The 12726-nt window shown below is 40.1% G+C and overlaps 1 protein-coding gene across 2 annotated transcripts; it reads left to right on the top strand.

Moving 5' to 3' along the window:
* Positions 1 to 3167: 3167 nt before the first annotated feature.
* On the top strand, positions 3168 to 11038 carry larp6a (La ribonucleoprotein 6, translational regulator a). Of its 2 annotated transcripts, none has more exons than XM_051870685.1 (3): positions 3168 to 3862; positions 6026 to 6224; positions 9333 to 11038. In XM_051870685.1, the coding sequence occupies exons 1-3, from the start codon at positions 3270 to 3272 to the stop codon at positions 10419 to 10421; spliced, it is 1881 nt and encodes a 626-aa protein (XP_051726645.1). In that variant the 5' UTR covers positions 3168 to 3269; the 3' UTR covers positions 10422 to 11038. The 2 variants fall into 2 exon arrangements, with proteins under 2 accessions (XP_051726645.1, XP_051726647.1); XM_051870687.1 differs by lacking the exon at positions 3168 to 3862 and adding an exon at positions 7042 to 7138 and having other exon boundaries at positions 6027 to 6224.
* Positions 11039 to 12726: the final 1688 nt, after the last annotated feature.

Genomic DNA, 12726 nt, shown 5'->3' with positions numbered 1-12726 from the left:
ATGTTTGTTTTTAATGACCCTACAAACCATCAAAGTATGAGGGAAATATTTTATATTTAAAAAAAATGTATAATATGAGGGAAGAACAAAACACTAAACTTGGTTAAGGTGTTTATCTGACAAAATTATTGGGCAAACAACAGCTACATGAAAAATAATACTGCACAGAAAAACAAAAAGCAAACATTGACTACAACATAATCAGTTATTAATATTTCATTGGTTCTCTCTTGTTTTTGCATGTGTTCATAATTTCTTAGTATGACTATGCAATATGCTTGCAAAATCTTTAATAATATTTGAATAAAGGGTTTCCTATCACTTTTGGCCACTACTGTAACATTAAAAGTACTTAAATCCTACTGTAAATTAAAAATACTTCAGTCCTGTATGAACACAGCTCTGTCCTCAATGAATGTTATGTAGATCCATAACCGGACGCTATATAACCAGCTGGTCTGATGAGAGTCTATATGACCGAGTGTCAAACTCAATTACTGTGTGATTTCCTCTGCGTCTGTTTATCATTGTAGGCGAGAGACTTTAAACTCTGTCATGATGGCTGTTAGTTTCAGATGAATCTCATGAAGCCGCTGTAATGCACCGTATGGTAATCATGATTAATTATTGGCTTTTTCTGTAAAACAGAAGAGAATAACACTCTAAAAAACTGGGTTAAAAACAACCCAATTTGTTAAATCTGGGTTAAAAACAACCGCAAAAAAGGGTAAATATAGGACAGAAGAACACATGTTGGGTTAATGTTACCCAGCAAATTGGGTTATTTAACCCAGCAATGGGTTGATTCATTTGAACTATAATACTAGCTTTTTTTTCTTTTACTTCATACATGAATTAATGTTCACGGATAACTTAAATCCTCTAAACTTTTTTTAAATACTCCACACAACCACTGGTTTGCATGAAAATTCCATTATTTTCGATCATATTTTATAGTATAGCATATTTTATATAGTTTTAGATACATATTGCCTACATTTAAGCTCGTTTAACAAATATTAGAAGTAAAAATTAAACATTTAGAAGTAATTCAAGTGTAATGGACCAGTCTCTGTTGTCCTGTTTCCGCCGTAACGGCACTGGATCTCGTGCCGGAGATGACTCGCGTTCGGCCATAAATAATCAGTGTACAGTTCTGAGAACATATTTTAACATCCTAAGTATTTATATTCTTTATCTTTTTGAATAAAATCATACATTTTTATGCAAGGTATCAGACATTTCTATCACTTGAAGACCGACGTGACTCTCGTTTAGGTGACTCACATCACGCCCCTGTATGTTGCTTTGCATAAAATTAAACAATATACAGAACAATAACGAATTTATAGATAAAATAAAACGTACACAAACCTGTATTTTACCGAAGACATGCACCAATTTGACAGAGCTGCACTGCTCTCTCCTGAAGAGGGCGCAAAAAGCCCACAATACCTCAACTCAACCCCTGGGTTGTTCCATCCGGCCCAAGATCTGGGTAACACGAAAACTACCCAAACGCTGGGTTGTTTTCGTCCGACCCAGGATCTGGGTAACACGAAAACTACCCAAACGCTGGGTTGTTTTCGTCCGACCCAGGATCTGGGTAACACGAAAACTACCCAAACGCTGGGTTGTTTTCGTCCGACCCAGGATCTGGGTAACACGAAAACTACCCAAACGCTGGGTTGTTCCGTCCGACCCAGGATCTGGGTAACACGAAAACTACCCAAACGCTGGGTTGTTATGTCTGACCCAGGATCTGGGTAACAAGAAAACTACCCAAACGCCGGGTTGTTTTCGTCCGACCCAAGAGCTGGGTAACAGGAAAACTACCCAAACGCTGGGTTGTTTCGTCCGACCCAGGATCTGGGTAACAAGAAAACTACCCAAGCGCTGGGTTGTTTCGTCCGACCCAGGATCTGGGTAACAGGAAAACTACCCAAACGCTGGGTTGTTTCGTCCGACCCAGGATCTGGGTAACACGAAAACTACCCAAGCGCTGGGTTGTTTCGTCCGACCCAGGATCTGGGTAACAAGAAAACTACCCAAACGCTGGGTTGTTTCGTCCGACCCAGGATCTGGGTAACACGAAAACTACCCAAGCGCTGGGTTGTTTCGTCCGACCCAGGATCTGGGTAACAGGAAAACTACCCAAACGCTGGGTTGTTTCGTCCGACCCAGGATCTGGGTAACAAGAAAACTACCCAAGCGCTGGGTTGTTTCGTCCGACCCAAGAGCTGGGTAACACAAAAACTACCCAAACACTGGAAAAATAACCCAAAAAATATGATCCAAAAGGCTCAACCCAGGACTTGGGTAGAAAAAATAACCCAAGGTGTTTTAGAGTACATGCACATATATAACCGCCCTTCTGAATGATGACGTTTTATCAATTGATGCACTAATTCATGTTGTCCTGAGAGGGAAGGTCCTCAGGGTTCAGTGTCTGTAAACGCTGCAGCAGAAAGAGAAGCATCTACCATCATACCTGAAACACAAACACGAGAATCACCTGATCCTGAACAGACAATGATGGAGCACACGGGTCAGGAGCACAGAAAGAGCTCCGACACTGCCGTACATTACGACTGATGCTCAGTGCAGAATGAAAATGCGTTCTATCTCTCCCTGAAAGGACGAGACAGCTTCATGCTTCATTCAGGCATTGTTCCTGAGAATCCATAATGCACAACTGCTTTCCAGTGAAGAGCAGCACCTGAAGCGTGTTTGTGTCTGTGCTTTAGTGCGGGACAGACTGCAGTGTCAGTGTCTGTCATCATCAGTATGCGGGACACGACTGTGACGTCATGCAGCAGCATCACCTCACTCACGACTGGACATCAATCACAGCGATGACTCACACACACGTGACGTCACACACTCACCTTAAACAACTCTAGTGGACTGAGTTGCACTGTGTGTGTGTGTGTGTATATATATATATATTAGTTTGTTTATATATTCACTTTAAAACAAAAAAATGTTAAGACTTTTTTTTTCCATTTAATAACTAATATTAAATTCATGAAATAACATCAGTGTGTTTGTTTATAGGACGTTTCTTTCGTCCTTCCGAACAGTAAATCCGCTGCTGTAAAGCCTATTATCTCATTTGCGCGCCTAAAGTGGGTCGCGCGGTTTGATTGAACGCCGCTTCTTTCTTTTCCTAATTGCCCTCACGTGATGCGATCATCGTTTCTCAATATAAATGTATCGATGAGGCGCTCGCGGCCTCTCTAAAGTAATGAGAAAAGAGAAGCGAAGAAATGTCCGCCGTGCTCAACGCGTTCCTGCGCTGCGTCGCGTTCCTGCTGCCGCCCTCTTGGCTTCAGTTTTGCTGGTGGGTTGGGGAGGCGTCATGGCCCAATCCCAGGGCTCGATTCAAACACACAAAGCCTCTTACATATGAGGAAGTAGCTGTTCAAGACGAAGCCAAACGCGTCCCCTCTTCCTCCTCTGACAGCCCCGCGCCGCTGCCTCCGGATCCGTCTCCGTGGCGCACATTTCGGACGCTCTGCTCCGCCGTGGAGCGCTTCCTTTCGGCTGCCTTTGATCTCCACAAGCGCTTGGCAAGTTTGTGCTCGCCTTTCCGCGTCGCGGTCGGTTCCTCATCCAGCGCAGACGCCAGCGGAGCCGCGGAAGAGGAGGCGTTCACGGCTGCGATCATGAGCTCCAGCGCCGAGCAGCAGCAGCCGCCGCCGGACACGCACCTGCGGGAGATCAGCGCTCCGGTGACCATCACTGTGGCGATCCAGGCTGCGGAGGACGAGGAGCCCGACGAGGAGGCTTCGTGCAACACCATCGAGCTCCAGACGGGCAGCGGCAGCGAAGACGAGCTCGGGATACATGATAAGTCCAGGTAGAAATACATATTTATCTCATGTATTCAAGTCATTGATTTATTGATTTCTTCATCTTCCCATCCACGTACACACAAACACACACCAGCCGCACTTCCAGGGCTATAAATAGACATGCTCACAATGCTTGACCCCATAAAAGTGCCAGTTTCTAAATCTGATCGTGTGTGTGTGTGTGTGTGTGTGTGAGACCTGTCAGCTCATCAGGTAAGAATGGCACCAGACCTGTTGCTCTTCTAGTTCCACACATGATCCAGGGCGGTCCACTCCAGAAAAACACACAGTTCTGATATAATGCTCATATAATGTCACATAATACTTACACATCCTATAATAAATATTGGATTATGAATCCATCTAGATCAGGGGTTTTCAATCTTTTAGACGTCACAAACCCTCAAATATAATAATCCTCATGCAATTTATACACATTTAAATAGATATACTATATGCTATACCAATGCAAGAAAATATTTAGTATCTATTATGTGTACTTCCCCTATTCACTATAGTACTGTACTTTTAAAGAGTGTTTTTTTTTTTTTTTTTTTTTTTTTTTTAAGTTTAATTTATTTTATATTATATACTTGTTTTAATTTGTATTGATCTTTCTTTCTTTTTTTTTCTTCTTTTTTTCAATCCCTTTCATAATTTTTTAGTTTCTTAACTTTCCCACAACTTTCCTCCGGCACTTATTTTATTTTATTTTATTTTATTTATTTATTTTATACTTAATTTGTATTATTTATTTTCTCTAGACATTTCCACAAACCCCCAGCACTTCCTTGCGGCCCCTTGTTTATTAATTTATTTTAGTTAATTTTTTATTGTATACTTAATTTTAGTTTGTATTTGTTTTTGTTTTTAATTGTGTATGTATTTATTTATTTATATATATATATATATATATATATATATATATATATATATATATATATATATATATATATATATATAATTTTTTACACTGTTTTTCTCAGAATATTTCCACGGACCCCCAGCACTTCCTTGCGGCCCCCTGGTTTATTCATTTTAATATATATTTTTTTTTAATTGTATACCTAAACAATTATAATAAATACAAATTATGTATACAAAAAAAATCTTAAAATAAATAAAATAATTCAGGGGGGCCACAAGAAAGTGCTGGGGGTCCATTAAAAACCTTACAGAAAAAGTATAAAAATAGTTAAAAAAAAAAAAAAAAATTTTTTTTTTTTTTTTTTTTTTTTTTACACATAGTTTTTCTCTAAGGTTTTCCACGGACCCCCAGCACTTCCTTGTGGCCCCCCGGTTTATTTTATTGATTTAAATTTTTTATAGCATAATTTTATTTATTTTAATGTATTATTTATTTATACACTGTTTTTCCTTGAAAACCTCTGGTCTGGATCACGAACGCACTCAGTGACCGCAGCAAACGCCGGCCCTCCGGACGTTCCCGATCTCTCTGAACTCTACACTGTTGACATGCAATTAAATCTGTCCCACATGACCTATTGAGCAGTTTTCCCACTCTGTGAGCGGCTCAGCCCACGGCCGCGCGTGTGCATTGTTGTAAAGCGCTAATGAGTCTCGCTGATGCTGCTATTGTACATCAGCGGCAGTGGGCGGATCATGACGGGCCGCTTTTTGTGCTTGAAGGGTTTCCCCGCCCTGCTGAAGTGCAGCTCTAAATGCCTCTCTCTTTAGGAGTTTACGTGCAGCCGGTTCCGCCCGAGTGGTCGCGCATTTTTAAACGGTGTGGGCGGGAAGGCGGTGAGTCATCAGTTTAATTTGTTTCTGAAGGTTATTCGCAGCAGACGGGTAGGTAAGCCGTGGAATCTCGCTGCAGCTTTGTCAGTTTAGTAGAAAAGATTACACAGTTTGTTTTCCTCCAGGAAGCACAGTTGCGTTTCCCGTCGTTCTCTCTGGAGAGCGTGTGCGATCACCATGTGTTCTGCGGTCAGATGGAGAGGTCTCGGCTTCCGCGCTGCTCGTGTGTTGGTGGTCGTGGGCAGCGAGTTGTGATGCTCGTGTTTTTGCACAGGCTGTTGGATTGTGGGGGAATCTGAGATTTCAGGGGGACGAGAGGAAACAGACGGGCTCCCTGCTGCGCGGTCATGCTGCCAAACACTCGGTCTCTACCTGGTGCTGATGATGGACGTGTGTGTGTGTTTCAGTGGCGCCGGGACCAGCGGTGGAGAGCTGGAGGAGGAGAGCTGGCAACCTCCAGACCCAGAGCTGATCCACAAACTGGTGGCGCAGATTGAATATTATCTGTCGGATGAGAACCTGGAGCACGACGCCTTCCTGCTCAAACACGTTCGGCGCAACAAGCTCGGCTTCGTCAGCGTGAAGCTGCTCACCTCCTTCAAGAAGGTAAGATCAAGTTCTCAAAGACCTCATGACCTGAGAGACACTGTTCAGATACTGTTCAGATGTCACATCTGTTCACTTTGTGCTCGTCTCTATTCTAGTGTACTCAAAGATGACAGATACAGTTTAAAATTTACAGTCTACAAACCAAACATTGATGAAACACGTGTAAATCTGAAAATTGTACACCTCAAAATAATGTATGATATTAATGTTTGTATCTATAATATATAAAATATAAAAATGTTGAAATAAAAATAAAAAATGAGTTTTATATATAATACATTTTATATATAAATAAAAATAAATATATATTTTATATATATATATATATAAATTTTAAACTTATTTGTATTTTTATTTTACCATATAAATTTAAAATTTTTATATATAAATACATTTAAAAAAAAATTTTAATTTAACATAAAATATATATATATATATATATATATATATATATGTGTGTGTGTGTATATAATAAAAATATCTTTTTAATTTATATAATTTAGTTTAATATATAAATTGTTTTTATTATTTTATTGTTTTTTTATTATTGTTCAATAATAAATTATTGTAATTATATATATATATATAATTAAATATCTTTTTAATTTTATATACATTAAATATAATATAAAATGTTATTTTAAATTTATATATATATATAGTAATTACATATAATTAAATATTTTTTTTAATTTTTATATATAAGAATTTATAAAAGAACCAATAAAGTAATTGACAAATTGTAGAATAAGAATGCACGAGTCAATATGAATTTAACTTTTTTCTTCAACATTTTCATAAAATTGTTTAATAGCCACATTCCTGGTGAGGAACTGAACTACCCATAATCCTGACGAGAGATCCGCCAATCAGAAGTCACCGTTACCATGGAAATGAAAATCTTGGCAAGAGTTAAGCAGTGACCGCCCACTCCCATGAAGCATTGCGAATGATGTAATCGCATTGGTCCCTGTACACCCTTAAACTGCTTCTATTTGCGTAAATCAGAGTCTATTGTTTTTGTGCTTCATAATCCGTGACTAAAAAGCAGCAGTTTTATACTGTACTGATGTTTCTGATTGGATTGTCATTCTCAGTGCTTCATGGGATTCCTTAATTCCCTTGTCAAACAGTTTTAGTATGCTGTTGTACTTGTTTTCTCTCTATTTTCATATCCTTTATGCTTCTAAGTTTGTGATTCATCTGAGAGCGGGTTTGACTCATGACTCAGATCTCTTTCAAAAGAATGTTTTGAAACACCTATGAAGAAAGTGAATGAGAATAATACATCCTCCGATGAACGCAAATAAATGATGGTTTTGTTGGGCTGTGAAAGACTGCCAGCTATTAAAAAAGGAACAGGCTTTTCAAAATGTTCCACTCAAACTTCCTGCTTCAATATGAAATGTCAGCACAGGAAAAAAATGCATTTGTTAAACCACTTGATGAGGTCTTTGAGAGCACTGAATCAATGCTGTTTTCACAAATTTATGCACATTCTGAGAAAGTCTGACACTAATTTGTCTTTCATTGCCTTTTTGGTACTTTATCAATCTCAATTAAATCTGTACTTAGATGTGCAATGTGAATGAAACATGAAATTAATTTTTTTCTGTGAAGACATTGATACTGAACGGCCTACAATCAAGAATCACATTGTAGATTAATGGACCTTTTTCACAGACTGTGATGGCTTTTCACAATTATTATTCATCATTAATCTAGCAAAGTTGGGTTTTTCATTTTTAAAATGAAAATATAAAACACTGTAAGTTTGGTTGTTGTTTTACCTTGGTATTAGAGCTGCATGAATCTGGATAAACTGAGAATCACAATCTTTTTGTTTAAAATAGAGATCATGATTCTTCCTTGAGAAAACCAAACAAAATAACATGTAATTTACTAGAGGTTCTGACAAAATTTTAATTGCTGTAGTCTTTAAAAACAATTGATTTGAATGATTGATTCAATAACAAATACATTTTTATCAGTCAATTGTCGCCACCTACTGGTGTAACAATATAATGATACGATCTTTATTTGAAGTGTCAAGTTACTTTCACAAGGTGATTAAGGGCATGTTTACATGGCAACAATCTACTAAAAACAAAAGTTTTCCTTTGCTTTTTTTTTGCGTACAGACGATACCATTGTCCCCGTTCACACGGATCTGCAAAAACTAAAAACGCTGTATTCATGTCAGGCCAGTAGATGGCGATGTCATTTTGTAAAGAATCACTACACGCCTATAGACTGAGCACGTTAATGTACATGCATGACTTCAGTTTTCACAAATTCGAGTTTTTGTAGTTTACACTAAAATGATAACAGTATCTTTTTCAAAACATGCACTTTGAATCCCGTTTCCAAAGTTTGAGTTTTCAGGCCCCCAAATGCTGCTTAACACATAATTTTTTAGTTGAAAACGGTGTCGTGTAAACGGCCCCTGACTCTATTTTGATCACTATCATAAACATCAGTGTTTATATCCGAACTATAACATTTTTCCCATTGTGATAATTTGAATTATCCTAAGACCAAAATAATTATTCTGTGTGGCTGAAAAGACTGTTTGTGAAGCTGTTTCAGAGCTAAACATGACAACGGCTCTTTCTAGATTAGAACGCAGATCTGAATGTTCGCTGTGATCGTACTTGTCAAAGGTTTAATAGCCGAATCGCTGTCATTTAGGAATAAAATCGTGTGGGTGTTTGAATCAAGATCAAGACCTTTAAACAATTAATCGTGCAGCTCTACTTGCAGAGAACTAGTTAACGCTGCTGCATGAGTGTTTCTAATAAAACAGCTGAGGAAGTGACGGTGAATTTTACATCTTTTTCTTTTCTGACCAATGTAATCAATCTTTCTGTATTTGTTCCTCTTTTATAAAGTCTTAGAAATGCCATCATGGATTTTTTTTTTTTTTCTTTCTTTTGCTATTGAGGCAAATGGGAACACAAATTATTTGTTTCCATTCACCACTATAGAAGTTACCCCAATTATGACGCCTTCTGAGAAGCACACAAATGTGAAAAGGGTCTATGCGAATCTTAACATGATTGATGGTCATACCTGAAGGTTTAATGCGTTCTGTCTCTCCCTCAGGTCAAGCACTTGACACGGGACTGGAGAACCACGGCGTACGCCTTGCGTCACTCCAACCTGCTGGAGCTGAATGAAGAGGGCCGGAAGGTGCGACGCAGGTCAACCGTGCCGGTTTTCGCCAGCGAGTCTTTGCCGAGTCGGATGCTGCTGCTCAGCGAACTGAAGCGCTGGCCGGAGCTGGGCGTCGCACTCGGGGGAGATGGCGGTAACGGAGGCGGTGGTCCGACCCAGCAGGAGCGGCTGATGGAGTTTCTCCTGAAGGCATTCGGAAACTACGGGCCGATCGCCTCCGTACGGGTTCTCAAACCCGGGAAGGACTTGCCGGCCGATCTGAAGAAGCTGAGCGGGAGATACTCTCAGCTGGGCACTGAGGAGTGTGCCATCGTAGAGTTTGAAGAAGTGGAGGCGGCAATGAAAGCCCACGAGGCGGTCGGCGGGGACGGAGGTGGTCGAGGACCAATGGGATTGAAGGTGGTTCTGATCGGCACCAAGCCTCCCAAGAAAAAGGTCCCAAAAGACCGGCAGCGGGACGAAGGCGGCATGCGCAAGAGTCGCTCGCTCAACAGCCGCGTGCGGGAGCTGCAGTATCACGGAGGCGACGACTCTGCCGCCAGTTCTTCGGAAACCGAAAGCAATCCCACGTCTCCTCGCTTGTCCCGCAAGTCGCGCTCCTGCAACAAGCTCAGCCCCACCAGTGCAGGTCCCAACCATCTCAGCCCGGTTGTTTCGCCACGCTCCAGCCCGTGGAGCAGCCCACGCGCCAGTCCCTGCTCCCAGCGCAAGACGCACCACTCGGGGAAGTCTCCCCTGGCCAGCGAGGGCCGTTTGAGCCCAGAACCGGGACGGCGTTGGGCGGACTATTCTTCGGACAGCAGCTTGACGCCGTCGGGCAGTCCGTGGGTCCAGCGGCGGAAGCAGGTGGCGAGTCAGGAGAGCAGCCCGGTGGGAAGCCCAATGCTCGGCCGAAAGATCCAGAACGCAGACGGGCTTCCTCCAGGAGTGGTGCGGCTCCCGAGAGGCCCGGACGGCACTCGCGGCTTTCACTGTCCTCCCCCCGGAAAGACTGCGTCCACGCAAACTTGTCTCTAAAGACTCCCGCCGTCGCCCTCGCACACTCTCTCAATGCAGTCGTGACCATCTCTGTAGGACTGGCCTGTCTTTTGTAATACTTTTTTCTATATGCTATTTTTGTTAACGTTTTATACATCTTAATTTAACTGATTTCTCATTGAGTGATGGCATCACAACGAGGGAAGCTGTTCCGAAAGTATTTAAGTTTTAAATCGCCGCCGTGTTTTTTTTTTTTTCTGTTGGCGTCGCTGTGAAGGAGATTCTCCCGGTGTCTGAATCCCGTTGTAAATGTCAGGCGTTTGGTTCTGATCTCAGTAACACCACCATATGCCTTTCTGACGATGCTGTGCCACTGGAAATCCCTGAAGGAATATGTTGTTTTATTTGCTTTAACTTTTGTTTCTGCCTTTAAACATGCTTCTTATTTTAGTGACTTGCGGATCAGCTGGGATCTGTTTTTTTTTTTTTTGTTTGTTTTATCTCTGTTCTTGGGTTCGAGTCCTCTCTGCTTCCTCACAGTGAAAGAGTGTTTGAGGTTTCTGTCCTGAGCACAAATGCCTCGTATCTGCCTTCATCTGAGTGAAGGCGTCGCACGGTCTGCTTCCTTACTGTACAAATAAATCACTACAATCGCAGCTATCTGGGGTATTGCTCATTTCTTCAGATCCAATATTCTCTTGCTTTTGGCAGTTTTGCTTTGCATTTCAATTCGCCCTAGTGTTCGGTTTTCATGTAAATCAGTGGTTCTCTACTGCTTTGATTTAACACTGAACATTGGTGGGACAAAAATATTCACTTAAAGCCTAATGCATAAAGCTATTCATAATGTATGTTATATCTTTTCATAAATAATTGTAACCAAAGTTAAAATGCATTATTATATTTGTAGATTCCTTGTTGCATTTAATGCATTGTACTTTCTAATGATGTTCAATGAATGTTTTATAACTGTGGTTACAATTATTCATGAGATCATACAATAAGGTGCATTACAAAGTATAATTAATGCATTCAAATTCTTTAGAATGCATTATATATAAAGGCTTGGTATTACAATGAACCACACAGCCCTGACAATATGCATAGGTATTAACTCAACTAGACTGAAAGAGGAAAAATGATACTGACAGTTATGTAAATGCATTAGCAGCAGAAGTGTGATTTACCAGACTAACACATTGAACAAACACTGGGCTACATATTGTATTTGAATTAGCCATATTACCAAGTGACAGATTAATTTGTGCCTAGAGTCTGACATCAAACAAACGCTCTCAGAAGCATTTCCTCCTGTTACACCAATGCATTTTATCCATTCCATGCAATTTTACCCCTGTTGAGATCTAGATAATGGCTGGTCTTTCACTGAAAAGGTGCATTGCTCTTCTAATAGTAATGTGATGTTTGACTTAATGATCATGTCAGAACTGATAGTTTCACTTCACTAGATTGCAACCAAAGTGTTTTAATCTGCAGGAAAGGTGATCATTTGGTCCCATTGCCTCGAAGATAATTTTATTTGACAGCATGACGTCGTAATGTTTCTTAGCAACCGTCTGATCCCCACGGGAAAGCATCTAGTTCAGTCGGATGAAATTCTGCAGGTCATCTGAGTTCAATCCTGAGCTAAATTATACCTGAATGGAGTCTCTATTCAAAATGCTGTTTGGCATCGGCGGCGCTTCATTTGCATCCTGAAACCGGACCGTTGATGTATCTGCAGTATTCTATGATAATTTGCGTTAATATCAGTAAATGAGTGTGCTTTTATCTGCATGTTCACCTGAATCATACTGGGCTCAATAAGCATTTTGTCAATTATAGTTCATTTTCTGATAGAATGAGATATATCTGCATTTCCAATTATATTGGCAACATCATCTTTAGGCCAGATTGTCCATGTAGCAGAGAACCAAATGAATCCTTCATCTCAGTAATGGCTTCTGTAGAAAGCCTGTATCATTTACATATTTTGATTTTTGACAATTACATACAGTCGCCAACTTTTTAAAGCAATGATGCCAAACCATTTTCTGAATTATGTGACTCATAATTAATAAGTTGCCAATTTAATTGGAGGAAAATACACTCCTACATGCACACACGCCCCGTTCATAACCCACATGAAAAAATACTATAGTAATTTATAGTAAATACTATTGAACAATACTATAGAATTAATTTGTTGTGGTAATTCTATAGTTGCTGTGGTAATATAACTATAGTAGGCTGATATAAACAAATTAATACTGTACTAAGTTTTCTCCAACTACAGGGTATATTATACTACAATACACTACAGTTTACTGTAGTAAAAACTAAA

This window comes from Ctenopharyngodon idella, chromosome 18, assembly GCF_019924925.1.
Source record: "Ctenopharyngodon idella isolate HZGC_01 chromosome 18, HZGC01, whole genome shotgun sequence".
Lineage (NCBI taxonomy): Eukaryota > Metazoa > Chordata > Actinopteri > Cypriniformes > Xenocyprididae > Ctenopharyngodon > Ctenopharyngodon idella.
Note: the sequence above shows the minus strand (reverse complement) of the source record. Positions and strands in the feature narration are given on the sequence as shown.

Coding starts and splice junctions, on each gene's coding strand:
- larp6a (XM_051870685.1), top strand. CDS start 3,270: ATGTCCGCCGTGCTCAACGCGTTCCTGCGCTGCGTCGCGTTCCTGCTG. Junction 3,863..6,025: donor GGGATACATGATAAGTCCAG/GTAGAAATACAT, acceptor TGTGTGTTTCAG/TGGCGCCGGGACCAGCGGTG. Junction 6,225..9,332: donor TGCTCACCTCCTTCAAGAAG/GTAAGATCAAGT, acceptor TCTCTCCCTCAG/GTCAAGCACTTGACACGGGA.